Source organism: Zootoca vivipara, chromosome 7, assembly GCF_965207765.1.
Source record: "Zootoca vivipara chromosome 7, rZooViv2.hap1.1, whole genome shotgun sequence".
In the NCBI taxonomy this organism is placed as follows: domain Eukaryota; kingdom Metazoa; phylum Chordata; class Lepidosauria; order Squamata; family Lacertidae; genus Zootoca; species Zootoca vivipara.
Genome location: NC_142590.1, coordinates 91,488,227 through 91,503,790, shown reverse-complemented (window position 1 = coordinate 91,503,790; position 15,564 = coordinate 91,488,227). Strand labels below are relative to the sequence as shown.

Below are 15,564 nucleotides of genomic sequence, written 5' to 3'. Positions count from 1 at the left end.
CGCAAAGCTCTGGAGAGAGCCGTTGTCTTGGTTATGTGTATTCAGAAACCTCCCATTTCTGAAACTTGAGCTCCTGCAGTGGGGTAGGAAGACGAAGGAGGGGGGAAAAGTATCAAACTTCTGTTTTTAAAAAAATTAAAAAATGGCCGGCCGGCCAATATTGTTACTGGAGCCAGCATAATGATAAAAGAAAGACTTGGAGGGGGTGGGGTGGAGAATGTTAAAATGGGAAGAGGAGGAGGAGGGGCAGGGTGAGAGGAAGTCCCAAGTTTGGAGGGTTTCAGTGTGTGTTGAGGAACAGGCAGAGCCTTTCAGAGGCTTCACCCCAGCTGGGTCTCTAGAACCAGTACCCGAGGGAGTTCTGACCAGCAGCCTCTGCCCTGAGAATACCAACTGGGTCCTGGAGCAGTGCGGAGGGTGGTGGGTGAGCTGGGACTTGGTGAGACCCACCCCCTCCATGCTCAGCCATGTGGACGGTTGCAAATCTCCATGTTGGGGCCTTGGGTCTCTTGGTGGTCGCGGCTTCCTGGGCAGTGGGCAGCCAGCGGAGGGCAGCCGAGGGGGGCATCCGCAGGAGGTCGCACCGGGTTCAGAACGGGCGCTGCAGTTACACCTTCGTCCTGCCAGAGGCCGACCCCCCACCCTGCCAGCACCCTGGGGAGACCTTCAATGTCAACACGCTGCAGCGGGACTCCCCTTTGCTGTGGAGCGATGACCAGTCCACCCAACGGGTCCAGCAGTTGGAGAGGGTCTTGGAGAACAACACCCAGTGGCTGCTGAAGGTAAGGGGGAGGGAAGGGTCTTCTGGTGGGGTGGGGAGAGGGTGGAGGATGGAAGCCACAAACGGGGAGAGATGCCATGGATCAAGCCTACCCATGCTTGAGCTTAGACGTCAGCCTTTGGCTCAACGGCCAAAGACGCTCTGCACATGCTCAGGAGCTCTTGCACACTCACCCTGCAGTTATAGGGATCAGCGAGGCCTAGTATCGCATAAAAGGTTCTGGGGCAAAAGGGTTTTCCGCTTGTGAAATGAATGAAGAGGTTGTTCGAACTTTTGAGGAGGCTTGCAATTCGTTAGCTGCGATTCCTGTATTGCTGGGGGTTGGGTTGGCCTTGGGGGTCCCTTCCAACTCTACAATTCTGTGATCCTAAGTAAGAAGCAAATACAGGCACCCAAGGAAGCTCCTTCCTTACTTCCAGGCCATGGAAATACAGGTGGGCTTGTCAACCTCTGGAGAAAAAAGCAGTGGCGTAGCGAGCCGCCGCGACACCCGGGGCGGCAAATTGCCATGCATCACTATGTAACACCGCATGTGTCGCTACGTAATGATGTATGCGTACAATGTAGAGGGGGATCGCGCCCCCCGCGACTTATAAACGGAGCGTAAACGGAGCGTCCAGGCTCCAGGTAGATAGCCCACTGGCGCAGCGCACTGTGCCGAGCGGGCTTTTTACTGGGAGGCTGGAGGGCCTTGGGAGTCGCTGGGTGGGGCGCCAACTGTCACCCCCTCCCAGAGTGGATCACCCCCTATGCCCCCCCTAGCTCTGCCCCTGGAAAGAAGCACCCACTTCATTTTAACTCGCTGGAATTTCAGTGCATGTGTGCAGTGCAAACAGTTTTTCTTGCTCAGAAGGAACACCCAGCAAGCACAAAAACCCAGGTGCGAGAGAGGAGGGCTTGGTGGAGATATTACCCTGATCAGCAGCAAAAATGGCCATCATTTTGATGGGTGGAGGGCCTTAGAAGTATCATAGGAGGGCTTTTTTCCAGCCAGAACCCGCCGGTTCCTGCACCTCTCAGGTGGGCCCCATAGCCTTTCCAAGAGAAGGAAGAGGGCATTCTGGCCCCCTTTCCCTAGAAAAATAGCGCTGCATAGAAGAATCATAGACTCACAGAGTTGGAAAAGACCACGAGAGTCATCTAATCCAACCCCCTGCAATGCAGGAAGCTTTTCCCCAATGTGGGGCTTGAACCCACAGCCCTGAGATTAAGAGTCTCATGCTCTACCGACTGAGCCAACTCAGTCTTGCGCATGACAAGGCAGCCCAGCACACCTCTGCATGCTATAGTGCAGGCATCCCCAAACTGCGGCCCTCCAGATTTTTGGCCTACAACTCCCATGATCCCTAGCTAAGAGGACCAGTGGTCAGGGATGATGGGAATTGTAGTCCAAAACATCTGGAGGGCCGAAGTTTGGGGATGCCTGCTATAGAGCAGGCATAGGCAACCTCAGCTCGCCAGATGTTTTGGAACTACAACTCCTACCATCCCTAGCTAAGAGGAACAGTGGTCAGGGATGATGGGAGTTGTAGTCCCAAAACATCTGGAGAGCCGAGGTTGTCTATGCCTGCTCTAGAGAAAGGGGAAGGGTCATAGATCAGGCATCTTCAGCCAGGGCCTGGAGAGATCCTTATCCGAAGCCTTGAAGAGCTGCTGCCAGTCAGTGTAGGCAATACTGAACTCGGTGGACCAAGGGTCTGACTCTGTATAAGGCAGCTTCTCACACATACTACACCCTCCACATGCCAATTCCACAGGATCCAGGCCAGTCAGGGCCATGTCCGAACCAATGGATTCAAACTGCAAGAAAGGAGATTCCAGCTAAACGTGAGGAGAAATTTTCCGGCAGTGAGATCTGTCCAACAGTGGAATGGACATTCATTGCAGCTTTTTACGCAGAGGCTGGGTGGCCATCTGCCATGCATGATTTAGTTGAGATTCCTGCATTGCAGGGGGTTGGACTAGATGACCCTGGGGGGTCCCTTCCAACTCTACGATTCTCAGATTCTCTTTTTCTCAGAGGTAATCCGGTGTCAGGGATATGGGGCATGTTTTTCTCTCTCTTTGCCACAGCAATGTTCCCAGATGCAGAAGCGCCTTGTGCGCCCATGAGAATGGAGATTTCATTCATATAGGGGGAAAGTGCAGCCAGGGACATTGGTTTTCTTCTTCTGCTTCTCACTCCAGGCGTTAAGAATTAAGCATGCTCCTATTTGCATGGCCACACCTCCTCATAGGCATAGCCCCGCCTTCGGTTCTGTTTCTCGGTCGCACAGAAATATGACAGAGTTTGGGAACTGCAGCGTGTGGGGATGGAGAGAGAGAGGGAGAGGGAGAGGGAGAGGGAGAGGGAGAGGGAGAGAGAGAGAGAGAGAGAGAGAGAGAGAGAGAGAGAGAGAGAGAGAGAGAGAACCCTGTTGCTGTCATTTTGGAGAGAGGGAATGTAAAGAGAAACGGAAGAACAAAATGAGATAAAAGTTGCTGGAATCAAATAGTAAAGATCTGGAAATATTTAAAGCCTATGAGGGAGAAGGCTAGAGAACTAATTTTTGGATGGAGTGATGCCACTGAACATGCACAGAGTGCCTTCCTCTCCCGCTGAGCACTCACTCATAGCCTGCCTGAAAGAGACGGGGTGTGTGAATATTGGATATCACATGGTTCTTCCCCCCACCCCCGCGATGACCAGTCCCTCTACACACACACACACACACACACACACACACACACACACACACACACCAGTCATCACTAATCCTACCTCTGGGACTTGAGGAGGGTCAGGGGGGATGTGGTTTCCCAGTGTCCTCTGGTTCATCTTGCTACCGGAACTCGCTTCTGGGGCTCATCTAAACTCAGCTCCCGGGGGGGGGGGATTTTCGCAGGCTTGGAGGCAACAATTTATATGTGCTGATGTGCAAGGGCAGCGGGTGAGGGGGTGGACTCTGCACAGACAAGGTCAGGCAATGTCAAAGAACTGAAAACTCAGATACCAAAGATTTAATATAGAATCATAGAATCATATCTATTATTATTATTATTATTATTATTATTATTAAATTAATTACATTTGCATACCACCTTTCATCTGCAGATCTCAGGGTGGTTCACAACATAAAAGAATAATAGAAATGTAGTTGGTAGGGACCCCAAAAGTCATCTAGTCCAGCCCCCTGCAATGTAGGAATCACAGAGTGTGTGTGTGTGTGTGTGTGTGTGTGTGTGTGTGTGTGTGTGTGTGTGTTACAGCAGTGGTTCTCAAAGGGTGTGACGTGGCACACTGATGTGACAGGAGAGGCTGGCAAGTGTGGCAGGAAGATTCGAGGACCATCAAAGAAACATCTAAACATTTCAGTGTAGTATGGCATAGTATCAAAGTATATCTTTTAGTTGCAAAAGTGAACTCCTTCCTCTTACTGTGTTTTTATACACAGCTAAGGTACTTATGATTATATTTTGGGAGTGATACATTTTGTCTTACGTAGCTGCATCATTCTACACTTTCTGCATGTCCCGTGATCATAGCTGCCAAGTTATCCCTTTTTTACAGGGATTTTCCCTTATGCTGAATAGGCTTCCTCACGAGAAAAGCGAAAACTTGGCAGCTATGCCCGTGATCATATTATAAAGCAGTCACGTTCTGTGTCATGAATGCTAGGAGTTGTTTATTTTTGTTTCCCAACACATTTCTTACCAATAAAAAAATTTGGTGTGGCGCGAGCGAATTTTGATCTTGAAAGTGTTGCCTAGAGAAAAAGTGTGAGAACCATGGAGTGTTAAGGCAATTTTTGACAAAAGATGTGTTAGATGCTTGTCTGTCAGCCTGGCCCTTTGCAGTCATTGGCCAGAAGAGCATTGGGAGGTGGGGATAAGTTGATTTCTCTCCCAGCAATTGGCCTGCACATTATTTTTTTCTCATGAGAGTGGAAGTAAAGAACTGGAGACACAACCTTGACATTAATAGAGATAGATAGATAGATGATAGATAGATAGATAGATAGATAGATAGACAGATAGATGATAGATAGATAGATAGATAGATAGATAGATAGATAGAGAGAGAGAGAGAGAGAGATAGATAGATAGATAGATATAGATATGAAGTGGAAGGAGGTAAGCTGATGGATTCAGAGAAGGAGCTAGGAATATCTATGGGGGGGGGCAGCTCTCCTCTCCCTCCTCCCCACTATTTTATTGGCAGCTGACTCCCTCCGAAATAGGAGACAGCCATGGCGAGGAGAAAAGTCATCTTCCCTCTTGAGGGCCACTGGACCTCTTGTCTGTCATCTAAGCTCCAGCTGCTTGCGTCAGACCTGCAAATAACTCCATCCCTGATTGGGTTGGGACCAGAGAGTGTCCCATAGCATCCGGAGGACGACTGGAAGGAACTGAGTTTCCCTAGCAAAGGGCGAGGAATCTCTGGACCTTCTTCTCGTGAGAAATGGAATGGGGGGGTTGCAGGGGGAGTGATGCTTGCGAGCCCCCGCTCCCCAGTCTGCTTCCCACCACGGTCACTTTGAAATGGAGATTCTGAGCAGGATGCGTTGCACTGCTTAAATGGCCCGGGGTACAGTCCCGGCATAGGGATATGCGTAAAATTTGCTGGTTTATATGCAAAGATGCAAATATAGGCGGACTTTCAGAGGGGAACCAACTCTGCCTCTTGATGCCAGGAGTTAATCAGCAGCCTGTGGAAATCAAATCAAATGGATGTTTATGAAATTATGTGTGGGGTGGAGAAAATCGATGGAGAAAAGTTTTCTGCAATTATTTATATGAATTTTCCAAATCAGGTTTCCCGCTCCTGTTGCAACATATGTTTGATACAGAAAAGTTTTCCTCCCTCCCTTATGACACTAGAATTCATCCATAAAGCCGAATGTTGGAAGATTCTGAACACGTAAAAGGAAGCACTTATTTACGCTGCCCAGAGTTAAACTGTGGAACTCCCTCCCACAGGAGGCAGCGAGGGCCACCAACCTAGATGGCTTTAAAAGAGGATTAGAGGATTAACTATACGGACCTTGCCGACAAAGGTCCGTATAGTTAAAGCTATGGTTTTCCCAGTAGTGATGTATGGAAGTGAGAGCTGGACCATAAAGAAGGCTGATCACTGAAGAATGGATGCTTTTGAATTATGGTGCTGGAGGAGACTCTTGAGAGTCCCATGGACTGCAAGAAGATCAAACCTATCCATTCTGAAGGAAATCAGCCCTGAGTGCTCACTGGAAGGACAGATCCTGAAGCTGAGGCTCCAAGACTTTGGCCACCTCATGAGAAGAGAAGAATCCTTGGAAAAGACCTTGATGTTGGGAAAGATGGAGGGCACTAGGAGAAGGGGACGACAGAGGACGAGATGGTTGGACAGTGTTCTCGAAGCTACGAACATGAGTTTGACCAAACTGCGGGAGGCAGTGGAAGACCGGAGTGCCTGGCGTGCTCTGGTCCATGGGGTCACGAAGAGTCGGACACGACTAAACGACTAAACAACAACAACAACAGAGGAGGAGGAGAGGGCTATCGGTGGCTCTTAGACACAATGGCGATGCCATTCCTTCACAGTCAGGAGGCAGCCATGCTTCTGAATACCAGTTCCTGGAAACCACAGGAGGGGAGAGGGCTCTTGTGCTTGGATCCTGCTTGCTGGTTTCCCATAATAGGCAACTGTTCAGCCACTGTGAGAACAGGAGGCTGGACCAGATGGGCCATTGGCCCGATCCACTAGCCGGGCTTTTTTTTTTTTTTTACAATGTTCTGACATTGCATCTTTTGGCCACCTCTAAAACCAGCCAGTTTGGATCTCATCTTAAAAATAATGTAACTTATTTTACCTGCACACACACCCTCCAAAAATCTGCCAAATTAGGCTCACCTTTGTAATGGATGGATTTTTCTTTCTTTCTTTTTTTAGAGCAGGTTAATCTCACTGATTAATCTCACCCAGGTGGCGCTGTGGGCTAAACCACTGAGCCTAGGGCTTGCTGATCAGAAGGTCGGTGGTTCGAATCCCTGTGACGGGGTGAGCTCCCGTTGCTTGGTCCAAGCTCCTGCCAACCTAGCAGTTCGAAAGCATGTCAAAGTGCAAGTAGATAAATAGGAACCGCTATAGCAGGAAGGTAAACGGCGTTTCCATGTGCTGCTCTGGTTTGCCAGAAGCGGCTTTGTCATGCTGGCCACATGACCTGGAAGCTATACGCCGGCTCCCTCGGCCAATAATGCGAGATGAGCGCGCAACCCCAGAGTCGGTCATGACTGGACCTAATGGTCAGGGGTCCCTTTACCTTTACCTTTAATCTCACTGATAAAATAAAGTGGTGTGATCTTAACAAGTATACAAGACTGCCCCTACCAGTTTGGGTTGGGACTTGAAGTTGCTGTTAGTAAGTTGGGCAGCGAGACAGAAAAATTAAATGCATCCATGCCCTGAGCATCAGAATTGTTTTAGCTCTGAGCTGGCCCTGAGCAGTCCCTCGATAGAAAATAATAGTCTCTCTTAGAAGATCTGTAGCCTAATAATAATAATAATAATAATAATAATAATAATAATAATAATATATTTATACCCCGGCCATCTGGCTGAGTTTTCCCAGCCATTCTCGGCGGCTTCCAACAGAACATTAAAATGCAATAATCTATTAAACATTGAAAGCTTCCCTAAACTGAGGACTCTTTCCGTGTTCCTCTGGAAGAGTATCTTCTTGATACTGTACGTCCGGCTGCTCTCTTCTGTGTACACAGCTGCTCCACCGGAGGCAGCTACTGGGAAAGTCTGGCTGACCCAGCAACGCTTTGCAGGATGAAAAGTACACAGAGCACAGGGGTAGAACAGCAAGGAACTACTGCATGATCCTCCAGGAACAACCCTGGCTCCTTTCTTCTGCAAGAGCCAAATCCTACTGTTGAGACTCTTCGCTATAGGACATGCAAAGATTTCAGCGCACTTTGCATGGTCAGATCCGAATCAGGAGTGCATGTATTTCACAAATCCTTGAATTAGATTTGCAATCACAGAATCGTGTCTGGCACAGAACCAGGCAGCGTGAGAATGCCGGATTCGCCGAAATGAAATTTTGTAATATTTTCACAGCGTTGCAATTTTCAGCAAATGCTAAGGTGAGGGTGGCTGTTGCTATTTATTGTTTTATTTATTCCACAAAGTTCCTACGCTGCTTGAAAGGCTTTTAAAAGAAAAGAACTTAAAGAGGTTTACAAAACAGATAAGACAATAAGGAAAATTATGAACACAAATTTAAAACTTCGGGAAACTTAAAATAACAGTAGACTGGAAACAGATTAGAACTCGCATCAATTTTCTAAATATATGGGGGGGCTTGTCCAAACAAAAATGTTTTAACAGCCACTGGAAGAAATTCAGGGAAGGTGCCTGAGTGGTATCAATAGGCAGGGAGTTCCAAAGGGACACACTAAAATATCAATAAATTTATACATTTGTTGTGGTGACTGTTACTATTTTTATTATAGTAAGAGCTGTTTGACAGTGAACTGACTCCCTCGGAAGGTGGCAGGATCTCCTTCATTACAGGTTTTTAAATAGAAATTCAATGGCCATTTGTCATAGATGCTTTAGTTGACACGGGTGGGCTTGCTGATCTGAAGTTTGGCGGTTCGAATCCCTGTGACGGAGTGAGCTCCCGTTGCTCTGTCCCAGCTCCTGCCAACCTAGCAGTTTGAAAGCACGCCAAAAAGTGCAAGTAGATAAATAGGTACCGCTGTGGCGGGAAGGTAAACGGCGTTTCCGTGTGCTCTGGCTTACGTCATGGTGTCCTGTTGCGCCAGAAGCGATTTAGTCCTGCTGGCCACATGACCCGGAAAGCTGTCTGTGGACAAATGCCAGCTCCCTCAGCCTGAAAGCGAAATGAGCGCCGCAAGCCCAGAGTCACCTTTGACTGGACTTAAACTTCCCGGGGGTCCTTTACCTTTTTTACCTTTTGGTTTACATTCCTGCATTGCAGGTTAGACATGATGATTGTTGAGGTCCCTTCCAACTCTACATCTCAGTGATTCGATAAAAGGGTTGGATCCTGTGTTTTGCAAGATCTATAAGTCCTGAAAACATGGGCATACTCTCCCCCTCCCCAGTGACCTGGTTGAGCCATTTTCACCCCTAAAGACTCCAGGATTAGGAGGTTAATCGGTGTGCAGATTTGGTGTTGGTGGGGAGCATGGGAGAATTCTGCGAACCCCACTAAACTTCAACTCCCAGGGTTCTTTGTGGGAAGGCATGGCACTTAAAGAGGCGCATCGAGCTGAGAATAAATCTGTAGTGTGCCAAAAGTCTCTGGATATGGCTAGGTTTGCATCGCTGTCCATTTAAAATTGAGAAGTGGTCCGTGCTGAGCGCTGAGGCGCTGGGCTTCCTGATTGTGGCTGTGCAGGGAACCTGGATGATTTCTCAGAGAAGGGGGAGGCATCTGCTTCCCCCCCACCGCCTCTCCAAAAGACCCGTGTCCCCATGACCCCCATGCCACAATGCTCCTCTTCCAAGGCAGGCCTGTTTTTCATAAATCCAGCTGGAAGCACTTAATGGGACCTGTTTTCTTTGGATTCAGGTCCTGAAAAAACAACTCTGTTTCAGGCATGTTGGGGGGGGGCATCAGGGAGAGGAGGGGGTTGTGAAAGAATTGGAAAATGTAAGAAAAATATTGGGCAGACAGTTAAAGGGAAAGTTCTGCCTGCCTTCGGGCCACGATGCCTGCCGGTGGAGGCCAGGGAAATGAAGGAAAATGACAGTGTAATAATAATAATAATAATAATAATAATAATAATAATAATAATAATAAGTATCTGAAGAAGTGTGCATGCACACGAAAGCTCATACCAAAATAAAAACTTAGTTGGTCTTTAAGGTGCCACTGAAGGATTTTTTTATTTTGTTTCGACTCAGACCAACACGGCTACCTACCTGCAATAATAATAATAATAATAATAATAATAATAATAATAATAATAATAATTTGTGTATATGCAGAGTGTTCCCCCCCCCCCGATGGATGAATCTGTCATTTGTGATTTCTCCTGGTTTCTCATTTTTTTCCAATCTTAAATTCAGCAGCATTTTAGTGAGAATTTCTTCAAATAACTAATAGGCACATTTTGACTAATAGGCACATTTCCTCCAAGCAGTTCCTCCAAATATAATGTGATCTTCAATCGTATATATGCATTCGTATGCACTCTTCCCCCCAATATATGTGTTTTTGTACACATTGGCCGGTTGGAGAACTGCAGGGCCAAATTCCAATAGGAATTCCCATTTCAGAGGGTAGTTGCACCCTCAGTATTCATGTACTGGTTCGAGAGTGCGAATTAGGCAACTTTGTAATTAAAATGCAAACAAAACTGAATTCCCTCCCACCCCTAACACACAAACACACAAAGCGAGTGTGTACACCATGAATAACGATGCCGTAAGAAACAAGAGCCTTGGTTGAGGACACATTCTGGATCATGTTTGCTTGTTGGAGTCTGGCAGCCTTAAACTATCTGTTTTCCCCTGCCATTGCCATACTAACCTCTTAATTTGAAGATAAACAGGCGGCAACTTAAGACCCTATAGGACACCCCCCCCCAGCCCTCTCCACCAAAGGTAGCCGCCAACTTTGCAATGGTGTGGAGAATTCCTTCCTTCAGTGGAAGAGGGGAAGAGAAAGAACAGTATTTGGAGGAGAGAGTCTCCACCCTCCCTGGATTTCTCTCCCTCTTTCCCTTAAACTGCTGCTACGCTGCACATTTTGAGCAAATCCTGCCCTCTTTGGAAGCTTCCCAGGGACAACGAAAGCACAGATTGGCCCTGACTCCTGCCGTTCCCAAAATAACAAGGCTTGTGCCCACGACCCCGTCCCGTTCCCTCGCTGGCACTTTTGATGGTTTTGAGTTTGTTATTCTGGCTTTGTCAGAAATCAGGGCGACAGGGGCTGGGCTTCGAGTTCCTTTCTGAACTCGATGTTTTGCATTGCGGGAGAGATTAAATTTAGTTGAAAGCAAAACATGGGACAGGCGGGAGAAAGCGAAAAATGAGGAGGGGGAGCAGAGGGTCTTGTGTGCTTGGCAATAAGCAACCAAAGATGCAAAGAAAGTAAATTAGCAAGCTGTCCTTATGCTCCCCCAAACTCACTGAAGTGCTTTTTAAGAGATAGCTACAGTTCCTGCCAGGGGCATACCCAGGATCAAAACTAGGGGGGCAAGGGGCGGGGCCAAGGCACGGGAGGGGAGTGGCCACAAAGTGGGAACGTGGGCGGAGCTACGGAGCCCAGGTGAAACTGACTCCGGTCTCACTTAGGCGCCATGAAGCTTTTTGCAATTGGAGGTGCCGGAGCTCCGCTGACAGCACGCAGCCAGGGCCCCCAGTGCACTATGGCCAGGACCCCGGCGGAGCGCACAGCCGTGGGCGAGAGTGGCACTGCCGGCGGGGCTGGTGGGCAGAGACGGGAGGCGGAGCACAGCCCAGCGGAGAGTGAGTTCGGCGTTCCCGCCCGCTGCACCGCGCCCGCCAGCTTCCTGCCACGCTCTCTGGTTCCCCACCGCGCTTGGCCTTGCTGGAGGGCGCGACGGGGAGCTGGAGGGAGGGCACGACACGGTGGGTGGGAACGCCAAACTCGCGCTCCGCCGGGCTGTGCTCTGCCTCCGCCTCTGCCCACCAGCCCTGCCGGCAGTGCCGCTCTCGCCCACGGCTGCGCCGGCCCTGCTTCTAGGGGGCAGCTGCCCCCCTGCCCCGCGCTGGGTACGCCTATGCTTCCTGCAGAGCTACTATTAGTCTCAATGGAAGGAGGAACAGGCCGGGAGATGGAAAGCAATTTGGCTCAAAGCCAGGGGAAGTAACTACATTGTACCTCTGAGAACTGAGTACTTTTCTGAATGAACGTGCTGCTTTTCTGCATGTTCCTAATGCTCAGGGTCAGGAACCTTTGAGACTTTATCGTTTGGAGCAAAGGCGAGTAAGGGGAGACATGATAAAAGCTGATAAAATTTTGCACAGCATGGAGAAAGGGGAGAGAAGAAAGCTCTTCTCCCTCTCTCCTAAAAGTTGAGCTGGTGGATGTGCAATTAAGCTGAATGTGGGGAGGTTTAAGACAGATGAAATAAAGCCCTTCTTCAGCAGCACAACATCATACTGTGGAACTCCCTCCCACTGGAGGCAGGGGTGGCCACCAACCTGGATGGCTTTAAAACAGGATTGGTCCACTCGGAGCTCCGTCTCCGAAAAGGTAGGGGTGGTTATGGGGTTGCAGTTCCAGGGTCATTCTGGCTATATGCAATTTTGCCTTTACGTACAATCCCCCCAGAATGTAACTCCCATGTAAAACACAAATTTGGTTCATAATTCCCCCCATTTTTGGATTCTTCCTCTTTCCCCATTTCCTGTGTTAATCCTGGGGATCTTTGAAAAAGCCTTGGATTTCTCAATAAAACTTACTCCTGCCCCCAGGAAACATCCTATCCCACTGGGTTCAGCAGGAGCAAAGTTTCTGTGTGAGCTGGAGCAGGCCTTGTCGTGCATGGCCAACAATTTGGGCCGGTGGTCATTTGCTCTCAGAAGACCTCCTCGGTCTTGAGATTTCAGATTCTGAAGACCCTAAAAAGACTTAGAAACGTCGTCGTTTGGTTCAGATTGGCTGCATTGGAAGACTCAGGACAGATGAAATAGGTCTTCCCAGAGAGCATACTTAAACTATGGAACTCCTTGCCACAAGAGGCAGGGATGGCCACCAATGTGGGTGGCTTTAAAAGAGGGTGAGACAAATTCATGGAGGAGAGGACTAACCATTGTGGTGGCTGCTAGCCACAATGGCTATGCTCTGCCGCCACAGTCAGAGGCAGCAATGAATACCAGTTGCTGGAAACCACAGGATGGGAGAGGTCTGGTCTTGTGTTCGAATCCTGCTTACATGTTTCCCACAGGCATCTGGCTGGCCACTGTGAAAGCAGGATGCCGGATTAGGGGCCACTGGCTGGATCCATCAGGCTCACCTTGACACTATGGAAATCACAGTCTCCTTACATCCCTAGGTACTGGGATGTGAAGACAGGCCTTGCTCCGGCGAAGAGCAGCATCACAGCAACACCCAACTATCAAATTAATACAATTTCTGCAGACTTCTACATCTGCAGCTTAATCTCCTCTATGGGCTGTTTCTTTGTATTCATCAGGACAGTCTGTTGAATTGCACTGGAATGAAACTTGACTTGAGCAGGCTAATCCAGTTAGCAAGTTTGTCAAGAAAAGGAACTCCAAGTTCCTTCTGGGGTATGTATTAAAGGGACAGAAAACAAACAAAACACTCACTTCTGACCCTCTATTTCTGTCTTTCCTCATGTTGGCCTCACTTATTTGGGTCACTTTCCTGTAAAGCAATCCAAGCTGTCATTACACATTTTATCCCTCTTATTATCTACAGTTGGCTTAATTGCACGCCATGTTCCCCATTCTAAAACACTGTGCAAGGCTCTCACTTCTGAATCATTGTACACTGCATGCGACAACAGCACGTAGATCCAGACACGGCTTTCTTTTTGGTGTACATCTGATGGTAATCCGCTTGCTGATTGTGTTCCTTCTTAACTGCAATAGCAAATAAGCTATTTGTTGGAAGTCAAGGATCATACAACTTAAGGGTTAATCATCTTAATGTGAAAGCCAACTAGCTGAGAGGGAGCTGTGTGGAGGTGTTGGTTAGCAACCAAACAAAGTAGCATGACCCTCACTGAAGAAGCACATGTTCTGATTGGCTGTGTAGTTCCACGGGAATTTTCCTCTGTATGTTTGGTTGAATGTCTCCTTGCTATGTACAAGGCCTTAGCTAAGAAAGACAAAGCTTCTCTGTTCCTTTCTCTTCAAATCAGGCACCTGTTCATAATAAAGTGTTAACAAGGTGTTTTTTTTATCCCTGGACTGTTTGTGGCATTTAAGTGACTTTGCTCACACTAATTTCACAATGGGAGTAGGGGGGAAAAATGAATATCTGTGTGCATTGCTGCTTGGGGGTGGGGAGCATAGGATACCATGCCAGGGTCTTCTCTGACTGGCAGTAGCCCTCTGTGGTCTTCCATACCTGCCAAGTTGCTGTCGGAGAAATAAGGGACCGGGCGGAAGTAGCAGACCGGAAGTAGCACTGCCGCCATTTTGGAACTGGGCGGAGCATGCTCAGAAGTGACTTTTGATGCTGCTTTGCCCAGTTCCAAAATGGCCGCCGTGCCAGAAGTCGCACTGCAGCTATTTTGGAACTGGGCAGAGCAGCATCAAAAGTCACTTCTGAGCATGCTCCGCCCAATTCCAAAATGGCCGCCATGCCAAAATAAACCGGGGGAAACAAAAAAAAAAACCGTTTTAAAACGGGGATTTCTCGGGGAATACGGGAGACTTGGCACCTATGGGTCTCTCAACTGGAGTTACCAGTGAGGGGCTGAACATGTGCCATCTGGTATGCAAAGCAAGCATCCTGTCGCCACACTTTGGCACAATCCATATTTTGTTTGTATTGTGTACCAATTAATTTCATGGGGACCAAGAACTTTTTTCGTTGCTCAAAGGATGTGCATTGTGAATATCCACTCTTATCAGCAGAACTGAAACTCGCCTAAGCAGAATCTCTCATTGGATCTCATTGTTAGATCTGATTCAGTGGGTAAGAACAGCTTTTTGCAAGCCACAGCTGTGGGACACTAAGAAAAGCTCTCCGACCTGGGTGGATGATTTGGCACATGATGTGATCAAAGTATGAGTCAGGCAAAAGCATTGATGGCCCCTGAGTTTTATTCCCGGGGATGGAAAAATCTGTCAGTTTTGGTGTTTGAATATAAAACCACTCATAAAATAATGTCCTCCCTCAAATCTATGGTGAGAGCATGTATGGATTACGGTTTAAAGTTCTGGCCATCTCACCAATATAAAAGGATAACATCGAGCTGGAGAAGTTCTGGAGAAGTTCTTTCATGTGGTGGAGGTAACACACTTGTAGATGTTTAATTTGGGGAGAAAGGTAAGAGGGGATTTGAGAGAGATGTGTAAGACAATTCCTGATGCGGGGGAAATGGGGAGGGAGAGAAAATCCTTGCCTTGGATAGTTTTCAAAGAGGATGAAACAAACTCAGGGGGGGCTATGGCAATGGACTTCCTCCACTGTCAGTCGGTGCTGGGAATCTTCAGTTGTGATGCCTGCATTGCCGGGGGTTGGGCTAGATGGCCCTTGGGGTACCTTCCAACACTTCTATGATTCTTTGGGGAGAGGTGGTGCTGTGCCCAGGTCCTGCTGGCAGGCTTCCCACCAGGTCAACTGGGTGGCCAGTGTGCGGACAGGATGCTGGGTTAGAGGAGCTACGGCCTCATCCTGCAGGGCTCTTCAGGACTATGCTAGATGGACCAATGGCCTCACTTGACATAAAGTTAACTTCCTGTAACAGATTTCCTTTCCCTACCAGGAGAGAATCCCACCTCTGGTTTGTCAATGTGAGGGCAGGAGGTTGGGCTAGATCAGGCATCCCCAAGCTGCAGCCCTCCAGATGTTTTGGCCTACACCTCCCATGATCCCTAACTAACAGGACCAGTGGTCAGGGATGATGGGAATTGTAGTCCTAAACATCTGGAGGGCCAAAGTTTGGGGATGCCTGGTCTAGATGGACCACTGGCCTGGTCCTTCTTATGCTCTTACACCAAGCAAACATTCTGGAAAAATATTCGCAACAAACGAGAAGCAGTTCACACTCGGTCCTGATTAATTCAAGTCAGCTGCCTCTACTTGCTCCATTTTTTGCTCCATTTAACCAAC

The 15,564-nt window shown here is 48.3% G+C and overlaps 1 protein-coding gene across 1 annotated transcript in view; it reads left to right on the top strand.

The window, feature by feature from the left end:
- Window positions 1–272: 272 nt before the first annotated feature.
- ANGPT4 (angiopoietin 4) overlaps window positions 273–15,564 on the top strand; it is a 43,532-nt gene continuing 28,240 nt past the window's right edge. Inside the window, exon 1 of the mRNA XM_035123928.3 lies at window positions 273–782. Coding sequence (XP_034979819.1) covers window positions 468–782 — 315 coding nt within the window. The 5' untranslated portion in view covers window positions 273–467. The remainder of the gene's footprint in view (window positions 783–15,564) is intronic.